Source organism: Carassius auratus, chromosome 18, assembly GCF_003368295.1.
Source record: "Carassius auratus strain Wakin chromosome 18, ASM336829v1, whole genome shotgun sequence".
NCBI lineage: Eukaryota > Metazoa > Chordata > Actinopteri > Cypriniformes > Cyprinidae > Carassius > Carassius auratus.
In genome coordinates, this window is record NC_039260.1 from 23,405,383 (window position 1) to 23,421,468 (window position 16,086).

A 16,086-nucleotide genomic window follows, 5' to 3' on the forward strand; every position below is an offset into this window, starting at 1 on the left:
TTTACACGTAGAGGGAAGTGAGCTTGGTGGGGGAACGCATACAGTTTTTACCTCACGCACAGGTTTGATGTTCACCCGTCTTTCAATTATGTTTAATGTATGCATTTGGTAAATAAAGAAGCAGAAAAGTAGACATGGACTTCAAGACTGTTGATGTGCGTAAAAAGTGTGTTGTATAACCAATCTGCCGGCAGCTATAGGAGCTGCTGTAACAACGTCTTTAATTGATTTTTCTGTAAATTTCTGCCATAAGTACGTACATCAACTGACATTTACCACTGTAAAGTTACTTTGCGATGTGTATTATGAAATGCACTATACAAATAAATTGAATTGAATTTTTTGTTTGTGTGTGTTATTTACTAAAATAATAAAGGACCTCCCTTAAACCAAGTCAAAACTCAACAATGTCTAAATGTCAACAGGATATCTGGGAAATCCTCAACATCTTGCACAGCGTACATGTGAGTATGTTTTCAGAAAATGTTCATTTTTGGGTGAATATTTTCTTTAAAAAGCACAGTTCAAACAAATATATATACATATATGAGTCGAGAAACAAAATAAGCATTGTTTCAGTCTCTTTCAGAGTGAGTTTAATTTTAAATCCAACATAATCTTATTAAATCCCCCAACAAACAAGCAGTGTTTCTCTCAGAGGCTCTAAAACACATCATGCTGACACCGATTTCAACATTTGCAGTTAATAAATGACCAAGTAAAGTCTACAGTATTTCACAGTGATCAAAATAAAAAGAAAACAGTGTTTGAGGTTTTTTCAACCGATTTAATGTCTTGAACGCTTGAAGCCACATTTGCCAGCAGGGATTACGACGTGACGTTATTTGCCAAGAATGTTTAATCATACCTTTGCTGTTCTTTGAGGTGTCATATTGGTTTACATGGCATGTCCAGCTGTGGCTTAAAGCCTTTCTGAAAGCACTGAAATGCCAGTGAAACATCTTAAATTCAACCACGCATGACAAGCAGAAATCCAGTCGTGAGCTCTCTGTGGTTAATAATATCTGCATATGAGATATGCTATTAATACTGATGTGAATCTTCTTTATATGCATTACATTAAATGCAGCTGCTTTCATTTCCTTCGGTGCACATGTATGCATGGGTGGATGGGTTTGTGCCTTTAAGAATCATTTTAAAATAATATTTTGTATAGTATATCACATAAGCCCTTTTTCTAATCTGACTCTGACCTAAAATCAGAAAGGGAAACATATGCCCCAGTGTGTCTGAGCTCATGTATTATGACTTTCTGTTGCCAGCTAGGGCTCATTTCAAAAGATTTATTTAGCACAATATAAATATCTTCATAAATGTGTGGGTTGACACCCTCACTATGGAAAACAAAAGAAGTCCAATCCATGCAAAAATCTCATAAACAACACTGATTTGTTTGCTTGTTTGAGACATTAATACTTGTAATCAGCATGGACACAAATTAATGAATTCCAATTCATTAAACCAAACCTGAAAATACAAAAGCATCACAGTTTCCAAAAAAAAAAAAAAAGATTTAGCATTAAAACATTGCTACATATAATACAATGGAAAACAATTGGTTTTAAATTGTAATAATATTTCACAATATCACATTTTTTACTGTATTTTTTGGCAAATAAATGCAGACTTGGTGAGTAGAAAAGAGCGGTAGTGTGTGTTATATTTGTATAAGGCATGACAGTTAAATGCACCAATTTTGACATTATTCATCTTTAAATTAGTTTTGAGAACTTTGAGACATTAGGCAGAGATACGGAGATACGGTGTTATGATACAGCTTGTCTGCTTGGACGTCACTTCACTGAAGTGAACAATCTTGTCATTGCAGTCAATGCAATGAATGTTGATAGTTTGAGTCTTTTCTCAGCCGTCAGACTGAGAGGCACTGCTGTGCTTTTTCTTCTCAGACATGTCCTTCAAATCTGTAAAAAAAAAAAAAAAAAGACGAAAGAAAGACAAAACATAATTGAGAATCTAGTTTCCAAATGTGACAAAACATCTACAAGTGTTGACCAAAATCAGTGTGGGAAAGTCTAAACATTCCCGGCTGGTTTACGGAAATGGGGCTTTATTTCTTTTTTAATGAAGAAGTTTTTTGGCTGCACAAACCCAGAAGAGTCAAGCACTTTCTCCACTATATGAGAGAACAGAAATGGGGAACACTGCGCAAAAGACATTGTCACATCATGTTTGACTGTGTAAAAGCATTATATTTGAGACCTCAGAGGGAAAGCAAAACTTTCAGTTAGGAATTATTAAGATTGTACACAAAACCTGCACAGGAGTTGGAATATGAATTAAATCACGGTTCTTTTTTTTTAATTTATTTTTTTGTCCAGTTTGTAACTTTTGTAACTTAAAGTTTTGTAATCTGTACGAATGCTGAATAACAGTTTATCTCATTAATGTTAAATTTATACCTTTATCTTAAACCAAATTTTCTTCTTTTTTATATGTACTGTATGTATATGCAGTAACGTAGTCCACAACAAATTTCCTTTCGAGGACAATAAAGTATACTACTTCTACTTGACAGTATCACCCTGTAATTTCATAAAGAGCAGAGGCAAGGCAAGTTGAAAAGGTAATTCAAAGGTAATTCAAAGTGCTTTAAATAAAAGAAAGCAAAATAATCACAACAATAAAACAAGGAATTTAAAAAACTGAAAATGATTTAAAAATTTATTTAAATTGATTTAAAACAGTTAAAAATAGAAAGTCAGTATACATAAAATACAGTGCAATCAGTTTGGACATTGCACAGTGCTCATTCAATGATCTCTCCCATTCTGATCTCTTCTGGAAGCTGATTCCAGCTGCGGGCGGCATAATAACTAAAAGCAAACTCCCCTTGTTTTGTGTGAACGACTAGTCTGTATTTCTAATTGACTTGATCCTAATGATCTGAGTGCTCTGTTCGTTTTATTTTTAGTAAGCATATATGCAATTTAGTTAGGTTCTAGAACATTGAGTGACTTATAAACGAGTAAAAGTGCTTTAAAATCAATCCTAAATGTAACTGGAAGCCAGTGTAAGGACCTGAGGCCTGGGGTGATATGCTCAGATTTTCTGGTTCTAGTCAGAATCCTGGCAGCAGTGTTCTGGATGAGCTGCAGCTGTCTAATGGTCTTTTTGGGAAGGCCGGTGAGGAGCCCATTACAATAGTCCATCCTGCTGGTGATAAAGGCATGAACAAGTTTCTTCAAGTCTTGACTGGAAACAAAGCATCTAATTCTTGCAATGTTTTTTAAATGATAGTATGCTGATTTAGTTACTGCTTTGACATGACTACTGAAACTAAGGTCTGTCTCCAGAATCACACCAAGATTCCTCACTTGATTTTTAGTTGTTTGACCCCTAGAGTCAAGGTCTGCATTCACCTTGAACACTTCATCTTTGTTTCCAAATGCAATGACTTCAGTTTTTTCCTTGTTTAATTGGCTTAAAGGCTTATGCTCTGCTATACTTACGTAATAACCTCTCCCTTCTAAGTATGACCTGAACCATTAAAGTACCATCCCAGAAAGCCCAACCCAGTTTTCCAGTCTCTCTAGAAGTATGTTATGGGGATGTTTCTGATAATAGCGCTCTGGGCTGTATGCCGCTGTCTGATCCATGTTCAATCACATTTGGGGATTCCTTACACCATTCATTAATGCTATAAATCTGTTCTCAAGCTGTATAGGGGGTGACAGAATACCAGTGTTTGATTGTAAGACTTGTCATAGTCATTTCTAGGTTAGAGGATGCTACTGCAGCAATTCAAGATACTCGTGACAATCTGGTGTATCAAGTTCCTTTTGGGTCTCGCTCGCTGTCTGTTACATCGATTAGTGTGTTTATCAGTTTTGATATCTTCCTCTAGACTTGGTATAAACTGTTGAGATTCACTAGATATCGCTAGAGATTCACTCCGTAGATATTCTGCAAAACATCTCCTTTAGTGGACTGATTTGCATCATAGTGATATTTTTAGTAGTAATTTGATTTATTAATTTTTTATAGTGTCTGTTTTTGTTGGTTAATATATAGTTTTTTTAGGGCCGGGACTTTAACGCGTTAATTGAGATTAATTAATTACACAAAAAATAACGCATTAATTAAGATTAATTGATTACCGATAAAAAATTCCCGCATTTTTAATAACTTATTTTTGCACCGCGGAACGTTTCTCACTGGACGCGTTTCGGCGGACCGATTATACTGAAGCACCAACTAGCGTTCGCATATCACCGCAGCAGTACATCGAGCCTCAAGTATCACCTCAACGCAAAACATATAGCAGCTAGCGTGGACTTTACATTTTATGTTGAACTATGTATTATTTTGTTGGTGCATCTGGCAGTTTATGTTGAACTCTTTATTGTTTTGGCCAAGGTTATTGAGAGTTGGACTTAGTATGTTATGGCCAGAGGTGTCAAGTAACGAAGTACAAATACTTCGTTACTGTACTTAAGTAGAAATTTGGGGTATCTACACTTTACTTAAGTAATTATTTTTCAGCCGACTTTTTACTTCTACTCCTTACATTTTCAGGCAAGTATCTGTACTTTCTACTCCTTACATTTTAAAAATAGCTTCGTTACTGCTATTTCATTTCGGCTTGTCATCATTCAAAAAAAAAAAAAAAAGACCTATCCAGATAAATCGCGCCATCCGGATGGAGTGAATTTGATTGTGGTTGGATGAGAAGTATAAACATATACCATTCCGACACCCTATTGGTCTTTACGCGATCCATCGCACCTGCACGTGACACAAATCACATCACAGTCCAGCCAGGACATAGACAGTTTTGGGTTCGTTTATCAAAAAATATATTTCTTAAAAGTAGGGTTGGGTATGGAACCGGTATCCGATCGCCTCAGAGTCAGTCTGCTTAAATTTCACATGAAACCAGTGTCAGACCGGTCTCCTTCCGTCTTTCAGCGCGCTCTTCAATCCGCAGACCGCGAGCGGAGTAGCGCATGCGCACTTAAACAAACAGAGGACACAAGGTATGTGTTTCTCGATAGATTGTTAGAATATCCATATCTGTGCAGTTCTTTGTCATAAATACAGTTTACAAAAAGTCACGAGGTAGCAGTCGGTTTCTCATCTGTAAAGTTTTCGCTCATCACACCACAGGTTGTTCCTCCAGCGAAAATCTAGCCCTTAACACATATGAACGAACACATACTTTAATTACACTTACTTAAATATACTTAATTTAATCATACGGACTTTATAAATACACTACTGTGCAAAAGTCTTAGAAACGTTAGTATTTTCACTTAAAAGAATGGTGTTCGGACAGTTATTTATATATTTTGCTGTAGTGTGTCAGTATAAAATATCAGTTTACATTTCCAAACATTCATTTTGATTAGGGATGCACGATAATATCGGCACAATATCGGTATCGGCCGATAAAAGCTCAAAATGACCATTATCGGTATCGGCCGATATGAATATTTCTGCCGATGAGCCAAACCGATATTCTCCAAGTGAAATAATTGACCTGTTTTTCAGATGTGAATGTCAGTCTACATTTGTAAAATAATACATTTATGGTAGAATCAGTACAAAAGAGATACATGGATTTCTCTTCAGTAAAATTAAAGTTTAAATATATCAGTATATATTTGTATATATATCGATATCGGTATCGGCATCGGCCCAAATTATTTTGAAAATATCGGCATATCGAATATCGGCCAAAATCCAATATCGTGCATCCCTAATTTTGATGTTGTCAGACTGCTTGTGCATTCAAAATCGCACTAGATTATTATTAAAATTAATGACAAACTGATATTTCCTACTGACACACTACAGCAAAAGATATAAATAACTGGCTTAAAACCCTTTTTGGGGAGAAAATACTAATTTTTCCATAAGACTTTTGCACAGTACTGTATTTTAAAAACGACGTTGTTGCTACTTTATAAAGAATGACCATACAGTAATTAACAGAACTGATTAAAGACAGTGACAGACAGCACTCATCTTAACTAAATATCAGAGTGAGTGACAGAGATACAGTAGAAACATTATGTGTGGTTTTGTATTAAATAATGAGATTGTGAAATACATTTATTAGCCTTAGATTAAGGGAAGCACAACTTGCACAACAAGCTATGGATTTATTTTAAATATTTGTAATGTTCTTTAAAGTTATCCATAGTTTTTTTTTGTTTCTTTTTTTTTAAAGTATCGGTTCAGTCACCGTTTAGGAGCCGGTACCGTTTTAAAAGTATTGAAAAGGCACTGGACCCTATTTAAAAGTTATTATTTCTCACTGGCTCATTTACCAAATGGGTGCTTTTTCTTCGTCCTCCACAAATTAAGCTACTGTAGGTAGTTCGGTAGCGAGACATTTTAATAAATTAGCGTTTTCGATTGACGATGCGATTGACAATGTTGTGATAAGTAAGCTATACCAACTTTGTAACTCGTTACCCCCCGAACACTGGACATAGCAGACGTATGTACCAAATACAAGAAGCTATCAATCAAGAAGGTATCAGGATTATGATTTCTTTTTCAGTTTTAGTTTTTGATTAATCACTTGGATTAATCATTCATTTTGACAGCACTATAATGTTTACTGTAAATAGACAGCCATACAAGTGTAATTGTTACTAAGCCTGTACCAATGTTCTTGTCCATTGCCCTCGCAGATTCCTGCAGCTAAGCTTGGATGTACATAAACATTCCATTAAAGGTTATTGATGACAAGCCTCTGAAGTTTGACTTTTTGCACTATGACAATACTTATTGGCAACTAGTCATCATATCTCTAGTCCTTTAATGTATTTGTATTGTACTAAAGTGCGTTCATTTTAAATGGGCATATATGCGGCTGAGGAAGACCTGAAGGTCGAAACGTTGCTTGATTAAATTCCTCTGGAGCAGTAGTTTTCAGTGTTCAGACTTCACTTCTTTATTTGTCTATATCATTCAGTTGTCTTGCACCTGCGTCCTAATTGGATGTTTGGGATGTGCACACCATTTTTGTATTTTCATATATGCGGCTGAAACAGGTAGCCTAGTGCATCCCAAATTTTTCAACATGAACATTTTAATATTACATTATAGTCATTATAGCCTATGGCCTTTAGAAAAATGTTTTTTGAGGAGGTGGGGTAGTGAACAATAGGCCCCTGTGGTGCGGCCTAAGCTTTTGTTCTTAATGGCATTTTTTCCCCTTACATTACTTTTACTTTTATACTTTAAGTAGTTTCTTAAACCAGTACTTTTACACTTTTACTTGAGTAAAAAGCTTGAGTTGATACTTCAACTTCTACAAAAGTCTTTTTAAACCCTAGTATCTATACTTCTACTTGAGTAATGAATGCCAGTACTTTTGACACCACTGGTTATGGCCTCTGAAGCAACAGAGAGATGTTTTCTAATAGTCAGTGTTTCCAATGTTCTGAATGTAATTGACAGTATTGTGTTTTACTTAAAAAACACTTTACAGAAGGTTCCAGCACCTATAAGCTTCCTGAATTTCTGAAATGTACTATTTCTAAATTGTTTCTAAATATGCTATTGCTACACTTCATGGCAAAAATGGCACTGGTCTGCTAGACTTGGTTGAACAAAAATAAACTATTTTGTTGCTTAAGCTTATGTATTCAGTCATTATTCAATGGTATACAATAAATCCATGTGAAAAAATATTACCTCTCACTGTTCTCAGGTCAAATATTTATATGCGATTAAAATACGATTAATTTTGATTAATTAATTACAAAGCCTCTAATTAATCAGATTAATTTTTTTAATCGAGTCCCGGCCCTAAGTTTTTTATATAATATGTTTTTTTCTTTTTCTATTTTGTCTAATTTGATGTAAATTTGTTCTTTGGTGAGGTTGTTTTGTGCTACCTCTGGCTATTCTCATCTTGTCTATAGCTTGTCTTGTTTTGCAAAGTACTTGTAATAAAGTTACAATCTCAACTCACCTGACCTTCATAGTTCATTTTCACAAAAGAATGGCCAGGACGAATGATTTATTAAGGCCTTTTTTGCATCTTTTGCCTTTTATGAAAAAAAATGTCATGGAGGTTTGGAACAACATAAGATCGAGTGAATGATGATGTAATGTACTTTTTCTGTGAACAATCATTTCAAATGTCTTGATTGATCACACAAAAATAAAATAAAAATAAATAAATATTCAATGTACGAGATCTGACCTAAATGGATTTATGGATGATAAATATATATACCTGGTTATTGTGTATTTAAAATACTTTACTAATTAATTTGTGATTTTACAGCGATATGGCTTGTTTTCTTTTTTCTTTTTCTTTTTTCTTTTTTTTATCAGTATGGGTGACAATTTTAAATGCAATTCAAAGACATTATATATTTTTAAATGCATTGTGGGATCTAAACCTGCAAACAAGAGTCTTCAATACTTGTGTAGATACAAAATACTCACACTGAAGCACCGCTCTGTAGACTTGAGTGTAGCCGAACTCTTTGTTCGTATTCAGATCCACAGTGAAGAGGAAGCGCAGTTCGGGTGGTAGCTGTGATCTGGGCATGTTTACTACAGCCGGGATGATCCTCTGTGACATGGGCCCTTCAGACAGGACCTGGTGCATCTGATACTTGCACCAGTCATCCTTCACAAAGTTGGGAGTGACGAGTAACAGCCAGCAGTGACTGTCCTGGATGGCCTGCAGTAGCTCAGTGGACACAGCGCCTCCTGCGGGACAGTCCCGCTCCTGCAGGTAACAGCGCAGGCCGTTAGACGGGGCTTCTAGGAAAGAGGTCAGACTCTGTGCTAGATCACTGTCCTCATCGTTGTGACACACAAGAACGTCAAATCTGAGAGAGGAGCGGAAGGAGGAAGAGAGCACGGAGGGCACAGGCTGATCTGAGGCCGAAGGCTTGGCTGATATGGAGGATTTCACGGAGGAAGAGGAGGAAGACGAGGAGCACACTGAGCTGCTGGTGTTGGAGGAGCACGTCTGAGAACATTTAGATGGCTTAACTTGGTCCGAATCATTCCTTTGTTTTCCAAAACGCTGACGAAACCAGCCTGATGATGCAAAGATATGTAATAATTCACAGTTATAGAAATAATGTAATATTCAAGTAAGAAGAATCATCTGCTGCATAAATGAACACATGTTAATAGGAAAAATATTAAAGCACTTCAACAAAACTTGATTTCCTGTATTTTAAATAAACTATCAAAATATCATATTATTATTATTATTATTATTACTACTAGTCTTTTACAGTATTATAGTGTCACAGTCGGTGTGTAGAGGTGAACTGGAGACTCAAATGAAGAAATAGGCTTTTAAAGATCAAAAAAATAAAATAAAACAAAACAACAAACATCAAAAACTACCCAGAGGGGGGAACAAACAGACAGGCAAGTCAGGACAGAGCACAGGACTGCTAACACAGGGAGACTAATTAGGGAGACACTGGTGGAATCACTGAAACAATAATGATGTGTGCAGCCCATAGACAGGAGAACACACGACACCAACAAACCCACAAGCCATGTGCTCTCACAAAAGACACAGTGACCTCTGGTGGCTGTGCATTCAAGTATTTAAAAAACCTGGTGTCTCTGAGTTTTAAATGATTACATTAAAACATGTTACATTTTGACTCAACATTTAGACGTTTTTTTGTGGAGCAATTTTTATGATGGATGGATGCAAATCTCAACAGCCATTCACTGCCATTATAAAGCTTGGAAGAGTCGGGGCATTTTTAATACAACTCCGATTGTATTCATCTGAAAGAAGAAAGTCATATACACCTAGGATGACTTGAATGTGAGTAAATCATAGCGTTATTTTCATATTTGAGTGAACTATCCCTTTAAATATAAATCACATAAATATAAAGTTACATTGGAATCATTTTCAATTATTTGCATATTTTTTTTGACTAAACATTTAAACCTCACAGACACAATATTATAAATAAATTCAGCTGTGTGTGTAATTCAGAGATTGTTAAAGTTTTTTATAGTACTTCAATGAAAATATTTTTCTTGTCAAATATGTAGTGTAATATCTCAGCAGATATGGTTTCTTATATATATATATATATATATATATATATATATATATATATATATATATATATATATATATATATATATATATATATATATTGAGTTTCACATGACTGTCATATCTGAATGACAATAAAAGCTCATTTTCTTTGAGCAACTCTGGAAAAAGATGTAAATCATCTACTTTTAGCTGTCATCATAACAGTATCTTCTTGAAGTTCTGCTACCACATTAAAACATTAATATGGTTTTACATAATTGTTCTCTACTTCCTTTGTGTTTGATAGTGATGATGCATCATGAAACTGCAACAGAGACTTACTCATAATGCTGCTGGCATGGTTTTCCTCCATTTTTCTCCATTCTTTCAAAGATATAAACTACAACGGACACATACGCAGACAATATTTAAAAAACATAAATAAATAAACACTGTACTGCACACTACATCTCATAATGTATGCTCACAAGTAACTTTCATTCAACAGAAAGAAAGAAAAACACATTGAATGTCATGCACACTCTCATCAGCTCAAAGTTAATATCAGTTCCACTTTTCCTTGGATCACTTTCAGTTTTTATGTCTGATATTACTACATCTGTGCTTATTATGAAGTAGATTGCAAGCTAATATCATAATTCTATCATATTCCGAGCAAGATGAAGGCAGTAGATGATGTATAGATGAGTACTTACAGTTGTTTTTAGTTGAAAGGAGAGTGCAGGTCGTCTGAGGGCACTGCTTCAGTGCAAAAGATCAGTATGAGATATTTGAGGAAGTTCATGCGATCGGAAGCGATGTGTCATCATGCAAACCAACATGACTTATGACCATTCCTATTAAATAATCATAATAAAAGAATAGGAAGATAGTATAATAAGAGGAAGTAAAGAATGAATGGGTGTAGTTTTGGGTTGCATTTGGATTTCCTATTGACAGTCTGGTCAATGCATGGTTTTAGATGCAATATATATCTGAGAATATTACAAACTAAAGGAGTTGCGGTTTCCACTGACATTTTGTCTGTCTGGTTTGCTGGGATTCCCCTCATTTACCAGAAATGGGTGTGGTCAATATTTCACACACACATCTAGAAATGTTCCTCTTACTAAATTAATGTGCTCTCAAAATCATTTGAATCTTACATGTCATGCCAGGATAGATGACCCATGTTTTTGCCATCATAATGCCATCATTTTAAGATGTTAAGATGTCTGGTTTGGTGATATTTCTTCAAAATAATTAGAAATTCACTTTTATCATCAATGAATAATTCAGCCAACGAGGACAAAAATTGACAATGAAATACAGAAAATAGAGTATATAGATCTTGATCTTTAACTAGACATGTTGTGATTATTTAATAATGTTTATAATTAAGTATTATTAATTGTTAACTAAATATTTATAAAACAAGAAAACATATGAAACTGAAATATGGAAATAGAGTAACAGAACCGATCAGAGACCTTGAGAGAGAACGGAGGGTAGATTTTAACAGGATAAAAATTTATGATTATAATTAGTTATGTATGTATGCTATATATGAATAAGGAATAATCCACAGTTAACTGTGCATTAAACAATTTTAGTGCGTGGTGTGCAAAGAACTACATGAGTATATATTGATAATTACTGTACAAGCTACATACAGTATATAGTGTGACTTCAGCATAGTTAAAACCAAATGGCACGAGCAAATCTGCTAGGATGAATTTATTTGACCAAAAATCATACTGGTAAATATTAAAGTTTAAAAGAGCTCTTTGCTATTGTAGGCCTATTATTCCTGTGATGACAACGATTAACATGTACAGCACATACATACAGAGAACTGAAACTGCATTACTCTCAGACCCATGATGCACACAGATAACTGTAGAGCATACAAATATATTTTTCTTTTCTTTTCGTTTCTTTTTTTCTTTTTCTTTTTTGTGAAACAAAAGTTAAATGTTTTCAGGAAAAGTTATCATAGATTTAGTGACAATGACAAATTATAAACCAAGCATGGAAAATGTAAAGAGTTTTCATGATTTTTTTTATTTTTTACAAAAATTAAATTTGAACCCAAGAGAGTATAAAATGCCCTCTATACACACCCAATCTTACAAAGCAATTTGATTTATACATTTACAGCTAAACGAGAGTACAATCAGTTTTGAAAAATAGTTTTTGCTGATGCTAACTGGCTAGCTAATTAGCTACTTGATCCTAACTTGAGGTCATTTTAAAAAATAAAGTCAAAATATTTTTTTATCAACTAACTAGGGAGTTACCAATACATTAGATGGACTAAGAAAGGATGCTCAGAACAGAGTAGCTACAGTAGTAACTAAGCAATGTGCCCGGGGGTTTTACCCCACAAACCTAAATTATAATAGTAATAATAATAATAATAATAATAATAATAATATATATATATATATATATATATATATATATATATATATATATATATATATATATATATAAAGGGAAGTTGTTAAGGCACTAGTGCATTTTTGGCATGAAACTGTTCAGAAGAACATAAAATAAAATCAATGAAGCCATGATTTTACACACTCGTTAGTAGGTGACGGTACGCACATTTAATGTTGATCTGTAAAATCTAAAAGAAGAGGAAGTAGAAGCTTTAGCGCAGGAGAGTTCGCGATGTGTGCATCTTTTGAACTGTGAGAGTCACGCTGATCCTCACCACGAGAGCGCGCCAAAAGAGCTGAGATCAAAGCTCGGTGGATCAAAGAACCGCGTTTATCGGTGCTTTCATGCTGCTGTTGGAAATAAACCTTTGCAGTGTTGAGAACTGTGATCTGAAACCTTCTTATTTTATCAAAGTATTCTTCATAATTTACAAATACTCTTAAAAATAAACGTTAAAAGGTTTTTTCAGTGAACAGTTCAGGACATTTTAAGAATCCGAAGAACCTTCATTTAGGCTACTATAAGAACCTTTCGTGCATTGGAAAGTTTCCATGGGTGTTAAAGGTTCTTCATCAATGCCAACAGCACAAGCCTTCATTTTTAAGATTCTAGAGTATCTATCTGCTTATAATTAAACTAATCCAAACTGCACATGAATGACATTACAAAAAAATGCACCATAAATGCCTTGCGACTAATTCTGAAGCCACAGGAAAATGATATCATGACAATGCCGATTTATGAACTCTTGAGTCTTGAATCCTCAAGAATGCATGAGCTCTGAGGTCAAAGCCAACAGATGGAGATGAGTCCATTTCACTTTATTTTTTATTAATTTTATTATTATTATTATTATTAATGTTTTTTTGTGTGTGTGTTTTTTTTTAAGAAAGATTAGCAGTATATCACTTAGCAGGACACAGCACCGCATACTTCCACCAGATTAATCACTGTATATTATTCTAGGTGTCTTGTATTACAAGTTACCTTAAATATATATAGTTATGTATGCATTTGCACATATATAGTTGAATGGTTAAAACCAGGTCAAAATCAAAGGTTTTTATTTATTTATTTATTAAGATGTATTGTAACAGAAATCTAGAATAATCAAATAGATCACATGTAATGAAATAGACAGGTAAGGGGATATTTAATTACTGAATTATGTAATATTTTACCTGTATGTGAGAATTTCGTCTGCTGAGCACAAAATACATTTTGAAGAAATGTTGGTAACCAACAATTTTTTTAACCCAATTGACTTCCATACGGAAATAATATGGAAGTCAGTGGCTACTGTCATATTCTTCAAAATATGTTATTTTGTGTTCAAAAGAAGAAATAAATCCATACACGTTTTGAACGACATGAAGATGAGTAATTAATGACAGAATTTTCATTTAATTTCTGAGTGAAATGTCCCTTTAAATGTGTATTTTGGAAGCTTTTGGATGTCTCAACATTTGTTACCATTATGGAAATTATCACAGTTATGATTGACAATGTTAACAGTAATGACTATTAAAAGTCTTTAAAACCTTCTGACGATGCTAGAGATTAAACACAAAAACACACGACTTTGAAATGACTGTGTTACAGTTTTTCATTGAAAACTCTGCTCCAAAAAAAAGCAGCTGTACGACATATTCGTCATCTATTTGTGTCCAAAAGTTTTTTTTCTTAAGGGCACAGGAGTTTGTTCTTCTTCTAATGGAGCGAGGAGAATCAATGACATTCAATCTTCTTAAAAGGTACGAGGTTGTTTACCAAAGCCGGTTTTATTAGAATATCATTAGACATTGTTCAATGACTGTGGCTTTGTTTGTGAAGCAGGCCTGGCAGAGCGGCGTATGATGACTCATCCCACGGCACACAGACAGACAGATAGACCCGTCCTGTTGTGTGCTCAGAGCTCCTCATAATTGAATCAGGAAGCTTACAAGGACATGCAATGTTAATTTCATATTTCAAGTCATGAACCGTACCTGCGCCAGTCATTTTGGTCACCTATAGCCAGCAGTGATCATGTTTTGAGATGCAGGTCTGTGACAGATTACGTAAGATGTTCATCGCTCACATTTAACCATCTTCCTCAATGCCATTTACTTTAAATGTTTCATTAAATCCATCAAGTACTACTGCGATGAAATAAAGTGCATTGAATTGATCTGCATTTCTCTGAATGGACTCTGTTTGCATCTACATGTAATGCATTATTTAAATTATTATTTTTACCTCCTATATGGGAGGTGTTGAAAGGTTTTTCATTCATTTAATTCATTATATATATTTTTTTTATGTGAAGTGAAGATCAGTTTTACTTTGATTTAATTTTAATTAAAATTGTACAAATTTTGTTGTTTGTCTTTTTTAATGTCTCAGTTTATTTTAGTATACAAAGTTAAACTAAAATTATTTATCATTTTAGTGAAAATGATGGCTATAATGTTTATGGTTGTAGTTTTTGTATCCTCTATAAAAGAGAAACATTGTCATACAATAATTGTCCCATGTGTTTTTTAATGTTTTTGTTTTCCTTTGAGTAATTTTGTCTTTTTTTATTAGATGTATTATTTGTTTTTATTTTCCTAGTATTATTCAGCTTTAGTTATTTTATTAAATGAATTATACTAAAATAAATTTTGATTTGGGAACCAGCTGAAATAAAATAAATATATATTGTTTTATTATTTTATTTTAAGGATTTTTATTTTTATTTTAGTTATTATTATTTTACAGTTTTAGTTTTAGTTAACTATTACAACCCTGTTCCATATTCACTATCAAATTTATTTATTTATTTATTTTTTCCTTAAAAAATTTATTCCAAGCATTCAGGCCTTCAGATCAAAAATGTTGAAGATCATGGTAAGCATGTTTTGTGCCTGCAGCCTCCCTCCTGATTTACAGTGAAAAAACACACCTCTGTGTGTGTGTGTGTGTGTGTGTGTGTGTGTGTGTGTGTGTGTGTGTGCGTGCGTGCGTGCGCGCGCGCGTGCGTGCGTGCGTGCGTGCGTGTGTGTGTGCGTGCGTGCGTGTGTGTGTGTGTTCCTCATGAAAACCAGTAGTTGCTTCTAAGGTCAAACATATTTCAGAAGAAATGTTGATTTTAAATGAGAAGTCCGTGAGTCAGCGATGGTACAAGAAATCTGCCCTGTCCAGCTCCATTGGCCAGCAGGAAGCACATTCCAGTCCGTCCTGTATGCGGCCCTCTCTCTCTTCCTGCCAGGCGCAGGAACATGTCTGTGATAACTTACAAAAATACACCACAGACCCTGCGTCCCCTCTCTGAACCATCTCTACCAAACCAACCAGCTGAATGAATGGCCATCATATATTATCATCTGCACAACTCAATTTTTTTCTACAGCGATGACTGCGTGTACCTTCCAGTGAGTCACATGATTGATGTGAAGTCTTTAACGGTTGTGTCCGTCCATCATCCAGTGACCTTCTGTTATCGCCTGCATTGTTATAGATCTATTTCTGTTGAAACAGAATCTGGTGTGTAGTTCACCTGAACATCACAGTGAATCACAGATAATGGGAGCTGAAGAGTCCAGCAGTCCTGAGTTCCTAAGATGAATAAACATAAA

The 16,086-nt window shown here is 34.5% G+C and overlaps 1 protein-coding gene across 2 annotated transcripts; it reads right to left on the reverse strand.

Annotated features, from left to right (window-relative positions):
* Positions 1–594: 594 nt before the first annotated feature.
* On the reverse strand, positions 595–10,802 carry tirap (toll-interleukin 1 receptor (TIR) domain containing adaptor protein). Of its 2 annotated transcripts, XM_026288246.1 has the most exons (4): positions 10,759–10,802; positions 10,385–10,442; positions 8,455–9,060; positions 595–1,943 (listed from the first exon to the last, which is right to left on the reverse strand). In XM_026288246.1, the coding sequence occupies exons 2-4, from the start codon at positions 10,413–10,415 to the stop codon at positions 1,885–1,887; spliced, it is 696 nt and encodes a 231-aa protein (XP_026144031.1). In that variant the 5' UTR covers positions 10,416–10,442; positions 10,759–10,802; the 3' UTR covers positions 595–1,884. The 2 variants fall into 2 exon arrangements, with proteins under 2 accessions (XP_026144031.1, XP_026144032.1); XM_026288247.1 differs by lacking the exon at positions 595–1,943 and having other exon boundaries at positions 8,367–9,060.
* Between the last annotated feature and the right edge of the window lie 5,284 nt (positions 10,803–16,086).